General features: G+C 40.7%; 1 protein-coding gene across 2 annotated transcripts; it reads right to left on the bottom strand.

The window, feature by feature from the left end:
- Positions 1-8,551: 8,551 nt before the first annotated feature.
- On the bottom strand, positions 8,552-26,504 carry tcea2 (transcription elongation factor A (SII), 2). 2 transcript variants are annotated; one of them, XM_036591904.1, is made up of 10 exons: positions 26,303-26,504; positions 25,099-25,161; positions 19,530-19,635; positions 18,515-18,608; positions 16,637-16,782; positions 14,746-14,802; positions 14,442-14,596; positions 13,883-14,029; positions 10,108-10,179; positions 8,552-9,431 (listed from the first exon to the last, which is right to left on the bottom strand). In XM_036591904.1, exons 1-10 carry the CDS (start codon positions 26,369-26,371, stop codon positions 9,423-9,425), a joined length of 918 nt encoding a protein of 305 aa, XP_036447797.1. In that variant the 5' UTR covers positions 26,372-26,504; the 3' UTR covers positions 8,552-9,422. The 2 variants fall into 2 exon arrangements, with proteins under 2 accessions (XP_036447797.1, XP_036447798.1); XM_036591905.1 differs by lacking the exon at positions 26,303-26,504 and adding an exon at positions 26,000-26,046.
- Between the last annotated feature and the right edge of the window lie 467 nt (positions 26,505-26,971).

The raw sequence follows: 26,971 nt of genomic DNA, 5'->3' as shown, positions 1-26,971 counted from the left end.
ACTATGTTGCGGTGCATGCTGGGGACTGTAGTGCATCTCAGGGTGAAACTGTGACACAGTCCTATTTGGCCCGCAGGCCTTGTGTTTGACACATGGGGTCTAGTGAGAGCAACAGTGGCTGCATATTTTCAACCTTAGTGATTGTAGCCTTTATACCGCTTTGCATTGCATTTTGCATTACATTGCATTTTGCCTCGAGGGGAACTGTAGCTTTCCTCTTTGTTACTGCTTTTGTTAGCTTGCTGCTCATTGATTTATCCGTAACTCTCCCATAAGCACTGTACCATTGTATGCCTAAAGCTCCTAATCCTAATCCTCCAGTGTTACCGTTACTAATATTACTGAAATTGCAGGCATCAGTACACATCAGTACACCAGTTTGGCTTACTTAAGACTCCATATCGGTCAGTGATAAATAAATTCACCATGCCAGAAGGTGGAAATAACTTTATCACCATCCATATAACTTTAAAAGTTGTATTTTGAAGGAGAGCTACAATTTCCTGAAAACTTGTTGACTTGAAAATTCCAGGGAAAGGAACTCAAATCAGCAACGCACGTTTTGTTTTCTGTTTTATTTTGTATAGCCTTTTACTTTTTAGTGACCACTTTTTTAGTGACCCATTTTTTAAATACAAGGCATCAAACTATGCTGTAACATTCTTATATGATTTTTACAGAAATGTCACATAAACTGTTTTTCGATGCAAAAGCTCAACTATCGAAAAACCTTCAGTCTGACGGACAGAATGTAGTGCTCACAGTAAATGCGATGCTTAAAGGAATAAGGCAAATCAGCTTAAAACTGCTGGCTAGCAGGTAGTTTCGATAGCAAGTATGCTAGCTAGCACACTATTTATTATAGCTGAAGTTGTCAGCTGATCGAGCTGAAGTTTTAGATCACATTTCTTTTAAAACTTGATCAAATTTCAGCTGGATTAGGTTTTGCTAGATAGCTTTCATGTTATATAAACTACAGATTAACCAACTGTTTCAAATAGTTTTTGCCTCTTTCCTTTAAACACCGTATTTACTGTGTGTAGCACTTCAGTTCTGTCAGATTGCAGGTTTTTCTAGAAGAAATGGCTCTTTATTTAGAATTTATCGACTGTATAAATCGACTGTACGCTACAGATGTGCCAGATGTTAGGTTGAAAAATGCTGGAGTTTTCCTGTAACCCGGCATTTCCCTCACTTTTTCAGCTGAACACAGCGCAGGCCAAACAGACACTTCTACAGCAAGTATTCTGAGGACAGAGGAAGACTTTTGAGACGTAGAACTGCTTATGTTTACATACATTTCTCTAGGTGCCAAATTAGCCCGGCCTTCTTACAGTCTCAAACGAAATGTGTGTGTGTGTGTGTGTGTGTGTGTGTGATGAAGGCTGGTGTATGTTGTTTAATGCTCTTTACTGATAAAATACAACAGTCCTCTGTATAACAAATGTAAGTCGTACAGAAATGCAACTTCTTTTTTTTGCCAAATGTCCCCCTTTTTTCCCTCTAATGTAAGAATGTTTGTGCGTGTTCTACTTGTGTCTCAAACTCAAAAGGCGCTATAAATGTGCACCTCTCATGCCCTGCCTCTCCGTTTCCCCCTTCTATCTCTCATCACATGTTTATTCTCACTCACTCATCACGTTCTCGCCCTCTCTCTCCCTTCCCCCCCTCCATTTCATTCCTTCCTTCCAATCCACCATACGCAGTCACGTGTCTCCCCCACCGTACCATCCACAGGCCTCATCCCACGCAGCAGAGACCCACCCCCTCACTCATGGACTTCTATGGACGATTATTTATTGACCTTAGCATTATATTTTGTATTGAAAGAAACCGAGTTTTGTTTTAAGAGTACACTTACGGGATCTACGGACCAAAAACTAAAAGAAAACCTCTTTACTTTACGATCTGTGGCCGCTACTGTGGGAGCTCGTCCACCTCCGCCTCCTTCAGGTGTGGCACCCCGGTCATCAGAGCTGGGGTGTGGGAGTTTTTCCTTGGGGGAGGGTTCGGTCGGGATCGTTTTCAGGTTCCTACCGCCAAGGCCGGATCGTATCGGTATTTGAAGATGACTTCATCAAGAAGCCATTCTTAACGTTCCTTGACTTTGAACTGGGTTGCAGACTGAATGTTTTTATTTCCCCTTTTTTTTTTGTAAAAAAAAGAAGATATGATTATAATGATGATAATAAAGATGTTTGTGTTATTATTCACTTGTGGCTTTTATGAAACTTTGTGAACGTCTCAAATTTGCATTGGATTTGAACTGTATTACTACTGCCGGTGTTAAAGCGCCAAACCATTCTTCAACCTCTGGACACAACCAAGTTCTGCCCATGAAGAGATCCTTTAAATTTCTTTTCTATTCAGTTACAGCACTGTGCAAAGTCAGAAACCACATTTCATTTGTTTAATTTCCAGTCAAAATGGTCATTAAATAAGGAAAAAAGGTAGAAAACATTTATTTAACAATTACACAGAAGCCTTAACATGTAAATATAATATCAAATTAATTTTTCAGTATTTAGTGTGTCCACTTTTCCCCTTTATTACAGCTCCTGTTCTTTTCAGGAGACTTACCGTCAGTTTTTCAAAGAAATCTGCAGGGATATTTTTCCACACCTCCAAAATTCAGCCTTAGAAGTTGGTTGCATTTTCTGCTTCTCACATTCAGAGTAATCCCAAACACATTCAGTGACGTTGAGGTCTGGACTCTGGGGTGGTCAGTCCATTATTCTGAGAAAACCAGCAGCTTCTTTGCTTGATTTGCATGTTTTCTGTTATGTTTTTTGTCTGTTTCCTTTTCTCAGTGAGGTTCTTCTTGGCAGCTACACATCCTGTCAGACCCACAGCGCTGAGTTGTCTTCTCAGAGTGGAAGGATGGACAGAAACACCTGTGGATGTTTTCAGATCTAGTGTATTGTATATTGGTATGTTTACCTAAAGTAAAGGAATAGTTTAGGGGAAAAAATGATTTACAATTACAAATTTTCCTTTGCCATGTATATATTAAATATTTCTAAAATATTTACTGTAGTTTTGCACTGAAACTATAAGGCCAACAAGTGAACCACAGAGATGGTAACCCCCCCATTAAAAGTAAATAAATTAATTTATTCATTTATTTCATGCATAGCATGACACTTTTTTATCTATTTTGATAGACAACACCAAGTTCCTTCAGCAGTGCTGGGACTGTAATGAGATAACAAATCTAGCGAAGGCAGTAAAACATGTTAAAACCTCATTTTTAAAGTGTATTAACTGATATATTTGAGTGCATTGCCTGTGTGATTTTATTTGAGGGTCCTGACCACTGAAGAACAGGGTAAAAGGGGGCTAACAAAGTATCAGAGAAACAGATGGACTACAGTCTGTAACTGTAGAACTACAAAGTGCACCTATATAGTAAGTGGAGCTGATAAAATGGACAATGAGCGTAGAAACAAGGAGGTGGTCATAATGTTATGCCTGATCGGTGTATCTTCATCTTCTTTGTGGTCATTCTGGTCTATTTTGTTGGTTTTTATCCACCTGCAGGGCCGTATCTGCAGTAACGGTGATGAGTCGAGCTCCATCAGAGCACAGTTACAGCTCGGCTACCAACATGGCGACGTGGTCTTCTTAATGACGTAATCGAATACTATTAATACCAAAATGCCAGCATAATTCTACATGGTTCAGTGGGCTAAACAGCCGGTTGTTTCTTTCGATGTAGCTCTTTATTTTGTCATTTACATGAGTGATTTTTTTGTATAAGAATCTCTTATTCTCCAGGCTATATTTTGGTTTGTCCATCTGAATTAACATGACCAAATCATAAGGCAAATTATTCAGTAACTGCACGAAATAAACGTAAATTTTTATTTTATTTAGTTATTTGTTTTAAAAGCTCCCCTCAAATGAACAGAACATGTGTTTTATGATCACACATATTGCTATATGCTTACAATTTACTGCTGAAAGCCAAAAATCTTAGACGCTCTTTGTATTATTTTATAAAAATAATTTTTACAGAGCAGATCACTGAAGAGACGCCATCTGTTTATAGTTTATAGCTCAGATTTGTGGAAAAATGGGTCGACTTTCAGTAGACAAAAAAATTTGTGAGTTCAGCTTCTTTTATTACAAGGGTTTAAAATGACATCACCCATCTATTTGACTGGAAAGAAGACAGTTACAGCTCTCATACGACCCCCACCTTTAGAATGTAGCTCATGAAATATGAAAGTTATGAAGAATATGACGAAGTGTGTTTTGGAACCACCGGTGGTCTCAAGGAGTTGAAAAGGTTCAAACGGCAGTCCAACAAAAGGACATGGTAACTTAACTGGAGAAGGCAAAAACATTAATGCACATTAAAGTCATTTTGAAGCATTTTTATTGGTCCATTCATCAATTTCCACACAATGTAGAAGACAGCTATTGTTTTCAAGTGAGATGTGCTAGCATGTTTCCAACACAGTGTGAGCTTTGCGTAAAAAGAGGGGTTAATAAATATCGACCAATTTGACCGTAAAGAAATCAGAACTGGCCATAAAAACTCATGGTCGATGCACCTCTAATGGTTGTTATTAAACCTGGTTTAGCCCTTTAATGCAGTTATTAGCCTCATATCTCAAGTGCAAAACTGAGAAAGCTAACATGCCTTGGCTGATCGACTACATGTGAGGTAAGGAGAAAACTGTGTAAATGAGTTTTTTTGGCCAAACTGTTCCTTAAAGAGGCCCCAGGATTCCTCAGAGAACTGTGCAAGGCTGGCGTCTTCACTTTTAAATGCCACACAAGCCCCGTCATGTTCAGGTGGGGCACACATGGGGCCGAGAACCAGGGATCACGCAGTATTTATCTGTTGCTCTGACATCAGTTCGCCGGGTGAATGCTGGCTGAGGGAGGGGGAGGCGGGGAGGCTCTGATTTCTGAGCGTGGTTAAAGCTCAGAGGGGTTTCTCTGGCTGCTGTTAGAGCCACAGCCGCGCAGAACATGTATGGAAATACCATCATATTGCCAAAACAAACACAGACACCAGCCAGGAGTCAGCTCCACACGACTCACGCGGTAGGTGACCGCAGAGCGTGAACACACACACACACCTTCCCCAAGATCATTAGGGTGTTATTGATGACAAAATATTATGTGGAGCTAAGAAGCTTAGTTATAGGATCTTAAGCTCAACCGAACCATCCTATGATTAAAAAGCTTTTTTTTTCTTCGTCTGATCAGGTCTGTGTGTTTACACAGGTTATCAGTGTGTGATTATTTGCAGGAAACATTCGTGCTGATATATGAACATGAACCAAAACACCAAAGTGAAACAATCAAGATGCATCATTCAACTGTTGCTGCTTAAGTAACGAGGCTAGGCTAGGAATAGGATGGGAGGATGGGGGGGTGTGGTGGGTGGGTGGTGTAATGTATTTAGCTTTCATATGATTTCTTATTTCGTGTAATTTGCTTTGCAGTCTCACTGTCATTGTATTAACTTGCGCAAGCCTTTTTTTTCAAATATTCAGTTCAATTTTTCTTGTAATTGACAAGCAATTGGCTTTTATGTCTACAGACTATGTAACGGTTTGATATATAATCAAAAAAATAACATTCAAAAATAACAAAACAATGTATAGAGGAATTCCACAGAAGTTGCAAAAATTCTATATAAGTATATCAGTAAGATTCAGAGAGGTCTGATGCAAAATGTGCCACTCCAAAGAAACTTGAGTCAGAACTGTTCACAGTGGTGGTGATGGGAACCAGACGTCTGAAAAGCTCCCTCACAGAGAGTTAAGAAACAAAAATGCTGCCTGAGGCTTGAGATAGACTCTCATTACGAGATCACACCTGGCAGTATAAGACTATATGTTTGCTGGTGGTTTTGGATAATAAGTAAAATGGCTACATTTGTGTAGATTATGAGCCGCTGCCGATATAAAGAAATCAAAGTCAAGTTTCTCCAGAATTAACCATTTCGCACCAAACCAATCAGAATGACGTTTTTTGAAAAGTCGGTTAAATTCCTCTTTAAAACCGTTTCGCTGATTCGCCCCTCGGCCTCTTCATTTGTGGTCTTTCATAGAAAAGAAGCCACTGTCAGTGATCAAAAGCTAAGCACCTGGATGCATCCAATCAGGGCAAAGTAGGCTGGGTAGGGCTAATAATGTGAAGACACTCAGCCTCATAAGACTGGGCTTTTTTCAGGTCACTTAAGTACTATTCGGATGGGATTAGTTTACCACAGGACGTCTGTATGTGATTATGGCCAATTAACATGGGAGGAGAAACGTCCGTATAAAATTGGAGTGGCTACTCGATTCACACTGCCTTCACGCCAGAAGAGCAGAAAACATTGAATTTATTGTTTTTAATTTATTGTTTGTCCATTTACTCTAACCATCCACATAGCTACCTTTCATGTTCCGAGTTGTACACTTGAGATAGGACGGTACATTTCAGCCACAGAGAACTCAGGTAAACACTTTGAGCGCTGCCATACTTCTCATTTTCCACACAATGTCGGGAGAAAACCTCGTATCTCCAAAATGGTAACTTTTCAGGAGAAGGAAAAAACCTACTTAACTTTTAATGTAAGTCAATGGAACCAGACTTTTTTCCAAGTCATTTTGGGCCGTTTCTTTTGGCCCATTCATCATGAAGTTTACAAACAATGTAAAGGGTAAGAGGCATTTTCAAATTATGTCAAAAACTAAAAAACAAAAATGGAGATACAAGGTTTTCTTCTGACAGCAGCGAAATATTGATATGGATTTTTCCCCAACAAGTCGATTCATACAGGATTATTATAACCTGGGGTTATTTCTACACTCTTAAAAAGGATGGTTCTTCAAGGGTTCTTTAGTAAAGACAGTGGTTCTATATAGAACAATGAACACTCAAAGAACCGTTGGTATGCTTAAATGGTTCTTTGGTGAAATAGTTCTTCCGATTTATGGAGAATGTGCTGTGTGTATATATATATATATATATATATATATATATATATATACACACACACACACACACACACACACACACACACATATATATATATGAGCAAAAAACGTTCTTTTATTGTTACAAGCTTGACATTATTTTCAAAATGGTTCTGTATAGAATCATATACAGCACCTTCTCCATAAATCGGAAGAACTATTTCACCAAAGAACCATTTAAGCATACTAACGGTTCTTTGAGTGTTCATGGTTCTATATATAACCACTGTCTTTACTAAAGAACCCTTTAAGAACCTTTTTTAGAGCGTGTACGGCTCTTTTTGTAGCAGTAAAGCGCAAAGCCATCAGGCACTGAAACGGTTCGGTTTTAAGGCTTTTATTTATCTGAGCTAAAATCAAGTGAATCTGTGTAATTTGTAAATTTGTAATAACAGCTTTAGATTTGAGAAATTTCAACACTTATTAAACTCAATCAAACTGTACTGTTACACCCTCACTGTTTGTCTGAACCCACCTCCTCTGTTTCACCCCGGCCTGTTGCGGCTTTGTTTCTGTCTGAGCAGCAAAGTGGCACCATCGTGAACACCACAGAGCTCTTCCCGTAATCTCTTTGGCCCAAACTAGTCCTGACAGGATTTATTTTTGGTCGGGGTAATTAAGAAATGTTATGACAGCTTCGCGTGAATTACTGGTTGGGCGGCGGCCAAAGCGCTTCCCGCCACCTGTGCCCTGCGCGAGGGCCGCTTCTGTTCTGCCAATTGATTAAGTTTAGCATGATTAGCACGAGGCGACTCTACGGGGAAGCGGCCAAAGCGACACCGCCGGCTTCATGTGACCGCGTCCGGCGGATCAAAGCCGACTTCAGAGCTCAAAGCCGCATCCAAATCCCTTACTTTTGTGTTATGAGAATAGCTCACATTCAGATTGTTCGGCGCGGCGTCGGCTACGCATCATACGGATCGAATTATCGCAAGTCGTGAGGATAATCGTGCCAAAGTACATCTGATAACCTTTAAAAAGACTGACCGCACTTGTTTTCAGGGAACGCTCTTCATCTGGAAATCCATCTTGTGTACGGCCCAAATCGATTTGCCAAGTTTGCTGGGTATTCTAGGAAACTCTGATAGCCAATGCCCTTTTTCAGTTCATTTAATTTGCTGTGTGTGTGTGTGTGTGTGTGTGTGTGTGTGTGTGTGTGCTGCCCACCCTCTGCTCCGTTACGTAACTGTAGTGAGAGACTGTTGGCAGCTCAGAAACGTTGGGCCTATCCACCGCCCTCTAGTGGCAAGAGCGTGAAGCGCGCGAAATAAATACATGGGAAGCACCCAACCCACATTTCAGGAATGCCTCCCTCAAAACCCTTCAGGCTGTGTGGAAATGACTGCGGCTGCCGCTGCTTTGGTGTTTGAACGGTTTCACATGGATCTGCGCTTGGAAGAGTCTGAAGGTACGGCGAGTTCAATGAGTTGGTGGGTTCCTGCCGTTCCGACATACTTAAGGAATACGTTAATGTTTAAATCGCTTAAGCATTTATTAAATCGACTCAGCACAATTATAAAACTCCCACGCAGACTGTAGATGCAGTCAGTCAAAAGAGACAAATCTGCACATCTTTCTCTGAATTTAATAAGGCTGACTGGTCCACAAGTTCATATCATACACATATTCAATCAAATCCACTATTCTGATCATCTGCTCGTGTGGAACCTCTGAAAAGAGGTGAATGCCCAACGTTAGACTCTAGTACTAAACCTTCAAGTTCTGGAAAAAGCACACATGCTTCAGTCACAGGAAAAGAAAAAGAAAAAGAAATAACCCCACTTTTTATGGAAGGTCTCCTATAGATGATCTACAGACATTCAGATTATTAACTGTCTTCTTACTCCAACTCAGCTGACTACGCTTAGAGCCAAAATGAAGCTTAAGTACTGGATTAAGCTCAAATGTTACAAATGACCAAACTCTGCGTTCACTGGAAATGAATTAAGCTTCTACAAATCATCTACAATGAACCGTCCAAATAAAGTGTCACTACAAATCAAAAACAAATGCATAATCTGCATATGCATATCTACAACACACATGATCACAAGTCTTAAATGTGGAGCAGAAATTTGTACATATCGGTAAGCAAAGACAATCTTGGCACCGAAAGCGCAGAAAAGGCACAAAGTGCTTCATCATAGGCGAAAGCAGTATCGAATGAGCTAATGCTGACTTGAGAAGTCAGAATGCTTAAAGGCAATGGATACGATTCCAGTACAAAAAAGAAAGAAAGAAAAGATATAAAATGAAATTATTTACATTGAATGCCTTTTGTTGCATAAGTAGCAATATGCACACCGAATATATTACAAAGCTGTGAAATGAGTATAAAAAAATGACATTTTCTTCTGAAAAAGGAAAACAAAAAGTAACAAAAGTACCTTCTCACTTTCTTAATTGGTCACTTCACACAAAGAATCCCGATGCTGCTTAACAAAACTGGACAGAGAAAAAAAAAGACAGGAGAGGGATGAGTTACGGCGGGCTAAACACACACACACACACACACAAATGATGGCTATACAGTCACATGCCAAGTTTTACATGTTTTATTTTCTAAGTCAAAACTTAACACATCTTCTACCCTAAATAAGTGTTATTTCTATTTTTATTTTTACTTCTGACATATTTCCTGACTTTAACATGTCAAATAAAATATATAATGGGCCATAACTTTTGCACAAGCCACATTATACGTTTAATATCCCCCCCTAATAAGTTAAATTCAGCAAATAAGCAGCTGCTGCATTAACATGAGCAGAAGTGTGTTCTCTGTAGAGAACAGGGTGTGGGGCGCCAAAACTTTTTCCACACAACTGTATGTGCCTAAAATGTGCATTTTAGCTCAGGTAACTGACTCAAACTGATCTGCTGGGCGTTTGCAGACGGTCACGCTCTTTAATTTAATCGAAGGCGCACTGCAGTTCAGTTACACTGAGCAAATAGTGCCACCTTGTGGTCACATCCTGGAACAACAGCACAAACTCCATATGTGACTCTATTAAAGCCATAGTTTACTATCAAGCAAGCTGAAGCTACAGAACAGCTTCTTTGTACAGCTTATGTTACAGCTGTGGTGTTAAGCGCACCAGGTCGAATTAGGAGGCTTTCTTACCTTCCACCGGTTGCCACACTCGTTGCACAGCACAAAGGTGGTCATTGGTTCATCAGCGCTGCGCGTCTGAACCTGCGGGCGGAGGGAATTCGTGTTAATACACAGTGTTCCATCCCAACAGGCCTGTGAAGCTAATGCACTCCGATATACATGCTGGGACACACTCTTCCATTAGCGTCGGGGGATTTGCTGCAATCACTATGCCGTCTAACTCGGGGCCTGTGCTGACTTGTTCAGAGCGCTGCCTCAATGTCTGTTTGTTGCCGTGTTTACACGTCTACTGATGTAAAACATGATTTAAGGTCACGGCTGCGATCAGAGTGTCATTCAGACGGAATTTAGATTAGATGGGTATTTTAGATTAAGAGAGTTGGGTATAGAGGTATTACAGGGTGCAGGCAGGGACTGGACAGTGAGTTTTATAGAGCGTTACAAATGCAGTAAAATAAACACAATTCAGAGATTTCAATATAAAAGTCCAGGGTACAAAACTCTCTTTCACAGTACAATAAATCAGCTGTTTAAATATGGTTTTGAAATATTTTATATTTATATATATATATAAGCACTGTGGTGACACTGATGTGGTGGTGGTGTGTTAGTGTGTGTTGCGCTGGTACGAGTGGATCAGACACAGCAGTGCAGAGTTTTTAAACACCTCAGTGTCACTGCTGGACTGAGAATAGTCCACTAACCAAAAGTATCCAGCCAACAGTGTCCTGTGACCACTGATGAAGGACTAGAGGACCACTAACAAAAGCATTCAGCAACAGATGAGCTTCTGTCTCTGACAGAGTGGACAATGATTGGACACAGTGTGTAAAAACTCCAGCAGCACTGCTGTCTCTGATCCACTCGTACCAGCACAACACACACTAACACACCACCATCATGTCAGTGTTGCTGCATTGCTGAAAATTGTCCACCACCCAATAAAATGGACAATGATATTCGTTTGAATCTGAGCAGTTAAAATGCATCTCATAGTTTGTCAACAAATACGTATATAGCCGGATGCTGATATGGTGACAACACTACTGATAATGATAGTGAAGTATAAACCTACACACTTAAAGGGGAAAATAAATAGAACAGTGGACGGTTTGGCTTTTATAGCACAAAAATAAAATCTGTAAAAGGTGTCAAAAACATCAAATATGCACAATTTTCTCCGTAGCAGATCAGCCAAGACATGTTTGCTGTCTCAAGTTCTTTTGTTTTGCACTGGAGCTCGGCCTGTCACAATTATTACATTATCGCCTATTCGCAATCATTGTGATCATTTCAAATAATTTTCCACATTAGATCTCAAAATAACAATCAGCCATAACAAACAAAATGTAGATTCAGTATCATGGGTTGTGGCAAACAAATGTAAATTAAAGAAAGCAGTAAATGCATTCACTGAGACGTCATGGGACTAGAGCTGGGCGATATGGCCAAAAATGTTATCACGATAAACAAAATTCATATCGTTCGATATCGATATCGTGTTTTAAACTATCCTTTATGTTCAGAACATGACGAACACTCGCCAAACAGTGGAACATTTCACAGATCTGTCATGGGAGAGTGGGAGAAAGTGTCTGGTGAGCTGTTTTTACCAGCTGGAAAAGCATGGCTATTTTGTAATAGTCATAATTTAAGAAAGAAAACAGATTATTTTTAGCTGGTGTCGAGCGCTCGGCTACCCCGCTACAAATGACATCACAGTATTCAGACACCAGCTAGACGACTGGATTTCTCTATACTATCGTAGTAGTTTAAGGGGTGAACCTCAATATATCAACACCAGACAAACAGAGTCCTCTTTTTAGGTACGTTTAAACTGAAAGCGGTGCTTTTGTGTCTTGTTTGATCTACATTATCATCAATTCGCCGTGTTGTGTGAGTGACAGAGCGCTGCTTCAAGTTAGCCAGCTGCTAAAAACAGCTAGCCTGGAAAGATAGCACTCTCCCGCTCTCCAACGCCTCACAGCTTCCTCAGTTTACTTTCGTATAAATCGAACCTGTAATTTACATGAACTCACTTCTTTCTTTCACTTTTGTTGCTTGGGAATGCACTAATACTAAAATATGACTGTCCGAGCTCTGCAACAGCGCTGTAGTTGTGAGGATTGTGATTGTGATTTAACGCTGCTAAAGCTGGTTAGGATGTACAGAAAGAGGTGAGTTCGCTGTAGGACAGTACAGTTACACCACTGACCTCGTCACTCACACTCGGTCACAGGAGAACAGATCGCCGGTCGCTCCACTCAAACTGGGAATGTATAACTCCGCGTTTCAGCCGTTGCTAAAGACTCATCTTACTCGTGACCCCCTCCCTCACTAATCATGTCGAAAAACTCGGAAGTGCGCCCTCTCCTGGCGACAGCAGAGTAGTGTCGCTTTCCTTGCAGTAGAAAACGCCACGAAGGCTTTCGCTAAAACGTGGAAGTGTGAGAATGGTGTATTATAACGAACATTTATCGAACATGTCGTATCGCTCTATCGACGAAAAGTTACATCGCGATAATTATCGTTATCGTTTTATCGCCCAGCCCTACATGGGACTTATGAAAAAGTTCTAACTTAGTGCTCTTATATATTTAAGGGCAGCGCTGAGTAATATAGCTTATTAATAGATGCACAAAATGATTAAAAAAAAAGACTGTGATTAAGTGCGTCCCTCGACCCGGCAGTATGCTGTGGCAGGGGACACACCTTATGGGTAGCGTCGGGCAAGCGGTCCAAGTAACTGGAATGAATACGGCTGGTTCAAGAGTTCTTCTCCCCGTCACCTTTATTTACACACCAACACTCAGGATTATTTACATATTTACACGCGCACACATAACAAACGAAAACAAAACGAAAATAGTCTCTACAACTATGAAACAGACCAATGACTGCAAAGTCATATAGGACTCACTCGCATCACCTTCGATCATCCACCCAGCTGAAAGAAGGGATTTTTTTCTCTACCCCCCAGTAATGCTGCTTATATTTGGGGTGCTCCTCCCCTAGGATATACCATTACAGGCCTGGGTTAAAAACAAGTGCTTCATATATCTAAATATATATTTACATGCGACAGTAAATAATCCATGTGCTTCCTTACTAATCACCTTTATATTCATGACGTCATTAAAACATATTTCCAGCACGGTGTACACTTCTTAACCAATTTACTCTTGTAGTTTTTCTCCTTCCCTCCTCCTCTACAGAGGATGGACTCACCCAGGTAAGTAAATCACAGGTGAACCCATTCAGTTCTCTTTGCTCCCCAAAGCAAGGATAATCAGTCTTCAGGTAAGTACAGGTAAGTGTTTACAGTCAGTCATTATATTGTGATGTGTAAAGAGGTACTTTACATCATCACAAAGACAAAATTGTTAACTGCAATTATAAACATGACAAATCATCAGCTACAATTTCATGACCATGACTGACTTAACCACCCCTACAAGGCTAATATAACTAATATGTAAATTGTTCAGTAATAGTAAAACAGACTTGTGGTTTCTGACACTGCATCCCACACTGTAGCTACAAAACAGTATCTTCTCCCTGTTTAGCTTGTCAGAAATCACATCTACTTCACATTACCTAACAGATCAACCCTCGATGAGGATTGTGATGTTTTAGGTGTGCGGTTTGTAGAATGGTGGAATATAAGCTTCCATTACTTGTTCACTACACTCGCATCACAGCTCCAGTACAAAAACTAAAGAGGGAACTTTTGGATACCAAACACGTCTTAGCTGATCAAGTACGATGGTCAGTGTGGACGTACCTGGGTGTAGGTGCAGCTCTTGCCCTTGCACTTCCCACAGATGAACATGTCGGTCTCAGTGCCGCCCACTTTAGAGAGCTGGTGTTCCCGGATAGATTCTTTAGTCAGAGCCTTCCTCATCTCCTTCAGCTCTGCACTCGCCATCTCCTACAACACACACACACACACACACACACACACACACACACCGACTTAATGAGGGACTATCATGAAAAACATGACAATGGGAGCACCACTGGATAGACAAGCCCGCATAAGCAAAGCTCACATGCAGACAAGAATAATATGCTTTGTAGCAGTAATTTTCACTCTGTGGGCGGTGGCCCCCCAGTGGGCTGTATTAGTACTGCCAGGGGTGCTGCTGATATTTATTCATTTTTTAAAACGTTAAACTTTAAAAAACTTGGAAAAAAAAAACAAAAAAAAACAGGCCAGTTAAATCTTCTTGTTGGCCACAAAAGCCTTCTCAGCTGGTCGTGTGGGCTGTGAACTGCAAAAGGCTGGGAACCCCTGCTTTATAGCCATTATTGTACTGTGATGGTATTACACACATACGCACCTCTGCTGTCATGGTGGCTATGCGTTCAGGGGAGATGTTGCCACACAGCACGTTGCGGCGCAAGTCAGGGTTCTTCTGGTCTTTAAGGTTGGAGATGCGGCTCCTCAGCCTTGTTTTGTACTTCATGTCGGTGGCCTTAAACTCCTTGTAGATACGTAACATGTCAGTTAAGGAAGCCCTGGATTGGTATAGACACCTTAAAACATCACTTTACAGAGGTCAAGGTAAGGAATGGAGCACCAGCAGATGATCACTTGGCTCAGAAGAGAGCGGCTCTCGCTCTCCAAGAGAAATAGAAGGATATAGTCTTCAATCTCTGCCGCCAAGGCCTCGCAATCTGCTCCAATTGTTTTGAAATCATCTGTGAAAACATAAAAAAGAAGCTGCCACTTGAGAGACAGCAGTGAAACCAAAGATGATGCTGCCAACTTCTGTCAAAGGTTTAAAATACAACTCAGAGATTCTTAAAGTGAAAGCTGTTAGTAATGTTTGCCTAGACTAGATCAGCAGTCCACGCAGTAATTGATCGTGTCTTTATTAGCCTAGAATCTATTAGCTTTACCTAATACTGCATTCCAGGCGTTTTGTAGTGGTCTACTATGATAATCTGCCAAGCTTTTTTCAAAACAACCTATCTCCAGTACAAAATAAAACCTGTTGCTGCCCAAAAATGTTATCAGAATAAAAAATGTATTTCAGTCAATATCGATACATATTGCAATAAATGTCAAATCATTTTCTTTCAAGTTTGAAGGCTGATTTTTGCTCCTGAGTGGTCAGTTGCTGTTTTAAACTATCCTTTATGGTCAGAACATGACAAACATTTGGCAAACATTGGAACATTTCACAAATCTGTCATGGGACAGTGGGAGTTTCGGGTCAGCTGTTTTTGCCAGCTGGAAAAGCACGGCCGCAATTTCTGTAATCTTCATAATTTAAAAAGAAAACAAATTATTTTTAGCTGTCTGGTGACGAGCGCTCGGCTATCTGGTTACAAGCGCCAAACTGTTTCGTTTCTCAACAACGTCAGCTTAATAAGAACAGCAAACATTATCTGGCTCGGTACGTCAGTGATGGATCACACCGCCTTACTGTCGTCACTCCCACCACATCCATGTCAGAGCATATCACAGTATTCAGACACCAGCTAGCGACGCCTGGGTTTCTCTATTCTATCGTAGTAGTTTGAGGGGTGAACTGCAGTATATCTGACACTCACTGTGTAAAAGCATTAAATGCAGTGTGGATCTCTAACACCCAACAAAGAGAGTCTTTTTTAGGTACGTCTAAACTGAAATCGGTGTCTTGTTTGATCTACAGCAACATTAATTCGGCCGTGCTGTGCGAGTGACAGAGCTGCTTCAAGTTAGCCAGCTGCTAAAACAGCTAGCCTAGAAAGCTAGCGTTCTCCCACTCTCCAGTGCCTCACAGCGTCCTCAGTTTACTTTCGTTTAAATCAGTGCAGTGCACTCTTTCACTTTTGTTGCTTGGGAATGCACTAATACTAAAATATGACTGAGCGCTGTAACAGTGCTGTAGTTGTGAGGAGCAGACGTGATTTAATGCTGCTAAAGTTCATTCGGATGCTAAGAAAGGGGTGAGTTCACTACTGTAGGACAGTATAGTTACGCCACTGACCTCATCACTTACACTGAGTCACAGGAGAACAGATCGCCGATCGCTCCACTCTAAGAGCTAATATATATCTCCACGTTTCAGACATTGGCGAATCATTTCACTCCTTGCACGCCCCCCCCCAAAAAAATCATGCTGAAAAACTCTGAAGTACGCCCTCTTGTGGCGACAACAGAGTAGTGTCGCTTTCTTGCAGTAGAAAACGCCACCAGGGCTGTCTCTGGAACATGGAAGTGTGAGAATGCTCTATTATATCAAACATTTATCAAACATTTCTTATATTTCTATCGAGGAAAGTTATATTGCAATAATTATCGTTATCGTTTTATCGCCCAGCCCTACTTCAGCCTTGTGGCTTTCAAGGACACCGAACGTCAAAAGGGGCATGCTACATCATCTCAGCAAGTAATTTATTTTATTTAACATTCAAATATTTTTTTGCACACACACACACACACACACACACACACACACACACACACAAAAACACATTTATTTTTGACCCGATTCCGAGGGCATTACAAGCTTGACTACTCTATACCAAGTTGGCCTGGACTTACCATCCGTCTGCAGGGCCGAGACCAGCAGCTCTCTGCATTTGTTTCGCACGCTGTCAGTGGTGACCGGTGGAGGGGGAAAGGAAGTGAACTTGGGGGTTGTAGGAGTGGTGGGAGTGGTGGGAGTCTTTGGTGTTTCTGGTTTCTTACTGCAATAAGAGGAGAAATTATAGTGATTGTCTAATCAGACATAAAAAAATCATAATAAGCAGTGGAAAATACAACATGTTCAGAAACCAATCCCCTGTAGCGGCGCCAGCAGCATCGTTACTAAGAAGGAATTTAGAGATTTTGACATGAGGTTAAAATTACAGGGCAATTGCTGTGGAATTATTGAATTCATGTGTTCTACGACTATGCAAAAAGAAGTCGCGTCCAAACATTTTACTGTTTTCCATGTATTTCTGCTAAAAATCTGTTGTATGAAATTTGGCAGACGTCATCTTTTAAGACCCTACTGACACCAAAATGAAGCATCATGCTTGGACACCGATGACCACTACTTAAGATGCAATTTGCAGATGGTCACTAAGCTCTCACAGTAGTTACCACAATCCACAGAAATGAACAAAATCAATTTCTGCCAAAACAAAATGGTAGATGACTGTCTCGTTTAAAAACAGATGATAATTTTCCACATACTAACTTTTTTTGCTCACTGTTCAAAAGCTATACTGAAAAAAAAATTGAAAGTGAAGTCAACTTCACAAAACGTGTCTCTTTTTGGTATTAATCCAAGTTCTGAATCGCCAATAAAAATAAAATGCTATATCTGTGGGATGGCTTTTCCCTCTAAATTCTCTGTTGGCAGTAGACCCGCCCCTTCCTATATACATACACATGCATATACACCAATCATGCATAACATTATGACCACCTCCTTGTTTCTATGCTCATTGGCCATTTTATCAGCTCCACTTACTACATAGGTGCACTTTGTAGTTCTACAGTTACAGACTGTAGTCCATCTGTTTCTCTGATACTTTGTTAGCCCCCTTTTACCCTGTTCTTTAGTGGTCAGGACCCCCATGGACCCTCACAGAGCAGGTACTATTTGGGTGGTGGATCATTCTCAGCACTGCAGTAACACTGACGTGGTGGTGGTGTGTTAGTGTGTGTTGTGCTGGTCTGAGTGGATCAGACACAGCAGTGCTGCTGGAGTTTTTAAACACCTCAGTGTCACTGCTGGACTGAGAATAGTCCACCAACCAAACCTATCCAGCCAACAGCGTCCTGTGGGCAGCGTCCTGTGACCACTGATGAAGGACTAGAGGATGACCAACACAAACTGTGCAGCAGCAGATGAGCTATCGTCTCTGACTTTACATCTACAAGGTGGACTGACAAGGTAGGAGTGTCTAATAGAGTGTGTGTGTGTGTAAATATATATATATATATATATATATATATATATATATATATATACACACACACACACACACACAGATTCACTTGAAAGAGGCCCTGAATATTCTGTTGTAACTCCCGTTAGGACGAAACAATCTGATCCAAAAAAAATCCGCCACATACATTGACATACATGTAACTGACTGCATTACATGCGATGCTGGAAGTGATCGCTAAGTTGGAAGTTGTTTCTAAATTTCTCAAGTCATTTGTCTCATATATGCGCTTACATGTCTGCACGTCAGGGTACCGAAGAAACGAATACCTTAGGAAGAATTCTTACTGGTCTGTCATCTACTACCATTGCCTTCCCACAAAATACTAGTGTTAGAGATTTTGCCTAAATCATTTTTACTGCTGCTGGCCAGCCCACATAGTCAGTGTTTCGTTCATGTGCTTCAGAAACTACTTCGTGGTATCAGTCATAGGTATCCTATCACTGTATGTTCACCACTAGCACACACAGATACACACCTGAAGTCACTGGATCCAGGACTGTCTTTAGATGATGTTGACTGAAGTGAAGGTCCTCCCTTTTTCTTCTCCTCAGACTTGCCTTCAGAACCATCTACGAAGGAGAAGAATGAAAGTTCAAATCTTCCACTACACAATGTCTATATGGCTCCGCTTGGACCATTAGCTGCTTCTACTCTACACTCTTATTTATGCTGACAGCCACAGGTGATGTAGTCATCCAGCACCTGATTCGTCTGTATTTACAGCAATTAATAGAACGTTTACATGTAGTTTAAAAATGCGTTTCAGGTCAAAACCTTTTAGAAAACACCGAGTGCATTTACATGCGCTCAATATTCCAGTCATACTCAGATTTCTGCAGTTATCCGATTATACAAATGGTCATGTAAACATCATAATCGGATCTAAAAAATCTGATTAAGAAATCTGATAAAAAGAGCTGGATTTTAGCTCAATAATCAGATTTCTCAGTGCTGTAAACTCTGATTTCTTTTGGACTTCTCAGTCTGCGCATGTGCGGAACAGACTGCTGTACCGGAAATAAGCGAGCAGCGTTGGAGCGGCGCTGAAACCAACTACATGCTTGAGGAAATGAAAAACTTAAATATTCTTCATCTTCTAGATGATGTATGTCCATTTTTTTCAGGTAAAGTGGTGCAATATTAAAAAAAAAAAAAAGCTGCGGCATGAAGTTTTGAGTTTTACGTTACATTTATGTCACGTCGTCTTCTGTGAGTTTACTGGCTGGTTGCAAAACAGAAATCTGATTACTGTCTGACTCATTTACTCAAGTGCACATAAATGCGTTGATCCGATTACTGACAGAACCTTATTTTCTGCAGTCAGCAGATTATTGAGTGCATGATAACGCATTGTCATTAATTAATTAACTTTGTCATTAATTAATTAACTTTGTCAGGGAGCTCTTGGGAAACCTTTGTTTACATCCTAACGATTTACGCAGAAAATTTGTTAAACTGCTGCTTTGACAGTTAATAACATAAAACTGTACCTAGCAGTTTCTTCCAGGCCTTGATGAGGGACTTGGCCAGAGACTGCACCTCCTCATCCGAGCTCTGCTTCCTCACAGCGTTCACGGACATGCCAATCCGTGTGGACTGAAGCACATTGGACGAGACAGATAACAAAAGAACAGAAGAAGTGAAACAAAGAGTGAAACATGATCTGTAAATGAAAGCACCAAATCTACAAACACTTCAAAGAACAGTATCTTGCTGATTACAGCGTAACAGTAACAACAGTTTGAGTGCTTGCATTATCTTTTTAATGAGGCAGAAATCAAGAGAAACCCCTCATCTCTCTGTGAGTAACCCCTCATCTCTCTTCACTTCCATCATTACCACAGCCTCCTTCTGCGCTCACAGCCGAGGATTCTGAACCCTTTTGAACTCCAAGGTCAACAACTCCAAAAGCTTCCCCAAAACACTCTCATATCCAAGGCTGACGTGAATAAACTCGTAAATTACCACAACACTAAACCTATTATCTAATATGTTTCAGCACCTGCAGCTGTAAAAGAAATCCAATTTTGGCTTTTAGATCTGATTAAACAAGCGATTTGATTTTAGCATTTGGATTAGATTAAATTCTAACTTTAAGGATTAGATTACTTTTCAAAAAGCTCCCTCTGAGCTAAAATTGTACTAAATGTTGGCCAAACCTATTTTTTTAACCTCAAAAGTTGCTACCGAGTTGGATTAATCACAGACAAAAGGGTCATTGTTTTCCCTGTGAAAGGGTGGGTTGTAAACAGTATACTGCACTCTAAACAATGCAATGTGTTATGTGCATCCAAGTGTGCGTTGGGGTCATGTGTGTGTGGTCAGGACCCCCGTGGACCCTCACAGAGCAGGTACTATTTGGGTGGTGGATCATTCTCAGCACTGCAGTAACACTGACGTGGTGGTGGTGTGTTAGTGTGTGTTGTGCTGGTACGAGTGGATCAGACACAGCAGTGCTGCTGGAGTTTTTAAACACTATGTCCACTCACTGTCCACTCTATTAGACACTCCTACCTTGTCAGTCCACCTTGTAGATGTAAAGTCAGAGACGATAGCTCATCTGCTGCTGCACAGTTTATGTTGGTCATCCTCTAGTCCTTCATCAGTGGTCACAGGACACTGTTGGCTGGATATTTTTGGTTGATGGACCATTCTCAGTCCAGCAGTGACACTGAGGTGTTTAAAAACTCCAGCAGCACTGCTGTGTCTGATCCACTCAGACCAGTGCAACACACACTAACACACCACCACCACGTCAGTGTTACTGCAGTGCTGAGAATGATCCACCACCCAAACAGTACCTGCTCTGTGAGGGTCCATGAGGGTCCTGACCACTGAAGAACAGGGTAAAAGGGGGCTAACAAAGTATGCAGAGAAACAGATGGACTACAGTCTGTAACTGTAGAACTACAAAGTGCACCTATATAGTAAGTGGAGCTGATAAAATGGACAATGAGCGTAGAAACAAGGAGGTGGTCATAATGTTATGCCTGATCAGTGTATATATAGATATATATGGTGTTTTTTTGTGCTGTCAGATTACGATCCACTCTAGCAGGCTGAAAATCAGGTGTGGATGCAAAGCCTGTTGTGGCCTAATCAGTGAAAAATATTACTTTTTATATTTATACTGACTCCATAACTGTGTCAGAATCCCAGTGACTGAATTGCCACATAGCATCCAGACCTTTCCAGCAGTGATCCAACCCAAACCTACCTAATCCAGCTAATCAGGGTCTCCAGAAAACACTAGCTACGTTCCAAAAACTCGGCTGTTGTCCAGGTGGGCTGCATTTCAAGACCGCTACGTCAACCAAGGCTGTTCCAGTCCTTCAAATATGTCGGAGAAACGCAGCCTAAATTCTGATTATTTTTGAGAACGATACCAGAGTAGCCTTTCTGTCACTAATAATCCTTTGTGTATGTGTCTTGACCCCATGAAAGGTCAAGAGAAATGTCAACAGGTCAAACCACACTACTGTACATTGTTTGAAAAAAAAATGCAGTTCACTATTTCTTTAGTTGTGGCTGTAAATTCATTTAAGTACAAACAAATGGTCCAGCCTGCCATGTATTACATCATTCATATCCAAGTTGAACTTATTATCTTATCATTCATATTAACAGTATTTTCATCATCAAATTTTCTGCACCAGCTCCTTCATGAACAGCCTTGGTAAAATGTTTTGTTTCACATTATCTAACACAAACAAGGAGCCTTCTTAAGACAGTCCTACAGAGAACCGACCTCATTTTAGCTGCAGCCAAGCTTTTGGAGCATAGCTGCTAGAGCTGCAGCAGAGGTCGGCGAGATCTTGCTTGCTCTATTATCTAAAGGGTCCTTTTCACTTTTTGGTCATGCACAATCAAGACGGCCTTAACAGGCTGTGCAGACACATCAAGGCTTGCTGACAAAAACAATAAGACATCAAATTGAAGGGAAAAAAAAGTTTACATTGGGGTGAACTGGGGGTGGGCGATATGGCAACAAATAATACATCATAATATTTTCACAATATATGATATGTATCACGATATTTCGTTTTACTGATATTTTAATAAGATGGAAAAGGCAAAACAGAACCTGTAGTGCAAATTATGAAAATACTACTTCTACTACTACTACTACTACTACTAATAATAATAATAATAATAATAATAATAATATTAAAACACCAACTACTACAATAGTGGTCAATGTTTTACAAACTGCACTGCACAGGCCAAATTATGATAATTAGATAGTAGATAGTGTTGTTTAGTAAATGTCCACAATATGCTTAGGAAGGTATACTGTGACATTTTATCATTATCGTGATGAATTACATCACACTGCCCACCCCTGAGGCAAACCATATCATGTCACCACTTACAGCTGCTGTGGCCATTTCTCAAATATTTCTGCAGTGTGCATGAAGGATAGTGGACGACTGAAGGTCTCGAAGAATACACAAGCTGATTCCTTCAAATTCTCAGAAACGAAGGGTGCATTTCTCAGATACATTTCAAGGATCATACAAAATACGACGGCCTTCTGTTACTTAACGGCAGAGAAATGCAGTCTACCTCAGCTGCGTCCTAAGCTTCCAGACATGTCTATTGATGAGCTGGATTAGGCATTGGACGTAGACTGACATTAACCTCTGTAGAAAAAAAAAAAAGACTGGATTTGATTTAGACTCTGCTTGATGTTTGTCAAAGGATGTACTGCAGGGCTCAGTACTGGGCCCTCTATCAGTGTCCTTCTAGTCACAAAATCACTAAGATCACTACATTACTACATCACTACTGATTCCACAGAGCAGAGAACAGAATTTTCATGGACTTTAAGCATTTTTTCATCTACTTTGAGCTTTTCTAACCCCTAAATTCTGCCAGCATTTACAACCCCGATTCCAAAGATTTGGGACGCTGTGCAAAATGTAAATAAAAATAGGATGCGATGATATGCAAATCATGTAAACCATACTTTTAAAGACTATTACTACAAAAACAACATATCAAATGTTGAAACTAAGAAATTTTACTGTTTTTTGTTTTTTTTTTTAATATATGCCCATTTTGAATTTGATGCTAACAACACGTTCCAAAAAAAAGTTGGGACAGGGGCATGTTTACCACTGTTTCATCACCTCCTCTTTTAACAGCACTCTTTAAATGTTTGGGAACTGAGGAGACCGTCTGCTGTAGTTTTGAAGGTGAAATGTTTTCCCTTTCTTACTTTATATAGGATTTAAGCTGCTCAAAAGTTCGGGGTCTCCTTTGTCATACTTTTCATTTCATAATGTGCCAAGTTTTCAGTGGTGACAGGTCTGGATTGCAGGCAGGCCAGTTCAGCACCCGGAGTCTTTTAATATGGAGCCATGCTGTTGTAATACATGCAGAATGTGGTTTAACATTGTCTCGCTGAAATAATCAAGGCCTTCCCTGAAAAAGACGTTGTCTGGATGGCAGCACGTGTTGCCAAACATGTACATATCATTCAGCATTAATGGTGCCTTCACAGATGAGCACATCACCCATGCCATGTGCACTAATGCCCCCCTATACCATCATGAATACTGGCTTTTGAACTGTGTACTTATAACAAGTGGTCATGATTTCCAAAAAAAAATTTCTAATGTTGATTCATCGGACCACAGGACAATTCTCCACTTCACCTCAGTCCATTTTAAATGGGCTTGGGCCCAGAGAAGGTGGCAGCGTTTCTGGATCCTGTTTATATATGATTTCTTCTTCGCATTTTAGAGTTTTAACTTGCATCTATGGATGCACCGACTAACTGTTTTCACAGACAGCGGTTTTCAGAAGTGTTTGAGCCCATGCAGTGTTTTCGTCTACAGAATCATGTCTGTTTTTAATGCAGTGCTGCCTGAGGGCCCAAAGATCACAGCCAGCAAATACTGGTTTTTGGCCTTGCATATAGAGATTTCTCCAGATTCTCTGAATCTTTTAATGATATTATGTACTGTAGATGATGGAAAGCAAAAGTTCTTTGCTATTTTACATTGAGAAACATTATTCTTGAATTCTTGCACTTTCACAGAGTGGGATGCTCTTTTATACTCAATCATGTTACTGATCTGTTGCCAATCAACCACCAGGTGTTTTTTTTTAGCATTGCACCACTTCACCAGCCTTTTGTTGCCCCCGTCTCAACTTTTTTGGAACGTGTTGTTGGTGTCAAATTCAAAATGAGCATATTTTTTTCCAAAAACAATAACATTTCTCAGTTTTAACATTTGATATGTTGTCTATGTACTATTTTTAAAGAAATATAGTGTTTAAATGATTTGCACATCATTGCATTTGTTTTTATTTACATTTTGCACAGCGTCCCAGCTTTTTTGGAAATGTGGTTGTAATTCACTGGATAAAGCAAAATGACAAGTGAGAATTACAAAAGCCCAGAGGTCACAGAAACCAAGAGAAAGGTAAAGCAAGTCACATGCAAACCCTCAGAGGGTTCAAAGATTATGATGCATGAAAAATTCTGCAGAGAATTTCTCTACAAACATACAGTAGGCAATTGTTAGGGAACCAAAGCTGAATAAAATCTCATAACTCTGATTAAAGTGCAGATTTTTTGTGCCAAAATGTAAAAACTCAATTTGTTTAGCCTCAAACTGCCATCTTCCAGAAATGCTTCATGTGACGTGTCAATCATGTGACTCCGTTAAGGACTACACTGCTTGAATGTGGCCTGCATTATAACTGAATAATCATTTATGTATTCAGTCCATTTTAATGTTGGTTTAATTAACCAGTGAATCTGAACACAAGCACTAACCTCCACAATTAAAAATGCTGAATCTCTCAGCATTATTGGGAGTGCATCCGCAACCTCCTCTCTATACCAATTATTGATAGGCAACCAAAGCTGAATAAAATCTCATAACTCTGATTAAATCACCAGACAGAGTATAAAAAGCAGCCAACAAATAAAATAAATAAAAAATAGAATATTTTCACCCCCTTAAAAGAAAAGAGGCCAAAAGGGAGGAACCATTTATAACGAAAAACTCCCCAAGGCTTCTACTTTGAAGGGAAATGAACTACCTGTAGGGTCTCCAGGGACATTTTCATGTTCTTCAGTTCCTTCAGCAAGTCTATGGCGCCATCCTAAAATTAAAACAACAAGAAAAGAGGAAGAGGGTGTTACCAAAAGGGACATTAGACTCTCTGCATGTCTTCTGAACTTTAGATTTGGACAGGAATACTTTTTTTTTGTTTATCTAGCCGCCATTTCTGCATTTCTGGAACAGGAGTATGTTTCTTACTCACAGACGGGCTGCGTCCAAAACCACACACTACCACACTGAATAGCATGCAAAAAAATAGTAACTAGTCTTCAGCAACGTAGTATGCGTAGTATATAGCACTATGCGGTTTAGGACGCAGCCATAGTTTTTAGTTCATCTGTGTACACCAAGCACTCTCATCACAAAATAGGTCGGTTTATCACTTATTTGAGCTGAACCGTGGCCTTTCTGCGGTAAAGCAGGGGGCAAATGAAGTTTTTGGTGTGACCCTGCAACCGAGCTCGGGAGAAAACTGGAGAAGGACCAGTTCGCCAGCTCATCAGCTACAGCGGCACGAAAACAAACTCAGCCGAAAGCCGTTTGTTCGGCGAGTTCGGCAGTGAGGGAGGCGTTTTTGGGGCTAAACAAGGCTGGTGGTGAGTAATATAACGTTAACTGCACTACAACAACCTCCTTTCATAGCCTCACTCTGGCAAATGGGCGAGCTGGCGGGTTAGTTAACACCTTCACCGCCCTCGGTTAAACTCCGGCACCTTAGGCAGCAAGTTAAACAGAAGCTAACACCACCGCTGCTAACCGCCTAACGTACACGCCTCTTCTGTAAACCGCCGAATGTCTCCGTTAGCTAACCTGGCAGCAACGAGACGAAGTCGGGGTATTTTTTTCAAAGTAAATGCGGTTCACATATCTAGTCTAACCTCTGGAGTTCACGGTCTGAAAACAGCTCGGCGGCGTTCATTCGAAATGGAAATCGAAAGCTAACGTTACGTTAGAAATGAGCGAGGGAGGCGAGCTTGGCTGGCGGATGACATTTTCCGTGCCGTTCAAAATGCTGATTTACTCTTAACACCAGCACAGGTTTCCAGAAATTTCCTCCGTAACTAAAAGTGCAGCACACATAAGCGCAGTCTGTGCCTACCTGCTTTCCGACGCTGGACCGACTCTCGGCGCTCCACGGACGGCCGGCCGCCCGGCCAGCCAGCCAGCCTTCTTTCACTTACCGTGTTTTTCTTGTGCACCATTTTGTCCAGCTTCTTCGCGATGCGCTCCACTTCTTGGTCTTTCACCATCTTTAAAAAGTCCTTCGCCTGCTGCCTAAGCTCGTACCTCCATTTATGTGTTACTGGGAAAACACGCCCGTGTTTTCTGCTCTGTCTCTCTTGACGCCTGAATGAGTGGAATCCACAGCCTTTTTCTCAGCCCTGGTCTGTTGTGGACTGCAGGATTATGGGAAATGTAGTTCCAAAGCCACTGTAGGTTTTTTTTTTACTGTACTATTTTTCCCGGAGGCAATATAAGTTGAAATTAGCTCTGAAGACCAATACAACCTCATTTTGCTCATTTGTGTAATATAATCCTTCATACCTGCGAATGTCTGAAGGTGTTTATTAAGTGGGTTTGGCTTGTTTAGGCCTTTGCTGCCCAGGTGGCTTAGCTCAAATATGAGCTTTCTGTTAGAGTGTTGACTGGTTTGTATGTTTTCATTTTGGGTCACCCACATTAAATGTGTAAATAAATAAACAAACAATGTAGCAAAATGACAATATCAATATATATATGTGAGATATATTAGCATATATGGATTTCCCTTGTATCCAACTTATATTACTTACCTATGGACATATATTGTTATGTATCCCACCTCATTTTCAAATATGGAGAATATATTT

The sequence above is a fragment of the Colossoma macropomum genome, unplaced genomic scaffold (genome assembly GCF_904425465.1).
Source record: "Colossoma macropomum unplaced genomic scaffold, Colossoma_macropomum, whole genome shotgun sequence".
In the NCBI taxonomy this organism is placed as follows: domain Eukaryota; kingdom Metazoa; phylum Chordata; class Actinopteri; order Characiformes; family Serrasalmidae; genus Colossoma; species Colossoma macropomum.
This window is presented reverse-complemented; position numbering and strand designations above follow the sequence as displayed.

What these genes read in the sequence shown, in the direction of transcription:
- tcea2 (XM_036591904.1), bottom strand. Translation starts at nt 26,371, where the DNA reads ATGGTGAAAGACCAAGAAGTGGAGCGCATCGCGAAGAAGCTGGACAAA. An exon ending in GGCGGCAGAGATTGAAGACT is followed by an intron (nt 14,597 to 14,745) that starts ATATCCTTCTAT and finishes CTGACATGTTAC; the next exon opens with GTATCTACAAGGAGTTTAAG. An exon ending in TAGCCACCATGACAGCAGAG is followed by an intron (nt 14,030 to 14,441) that starts GTGCGTATGTGT and finishes TGTGTGTTGTAG; the next exon opens with GAGATGGCGAGTGCAGAGCT.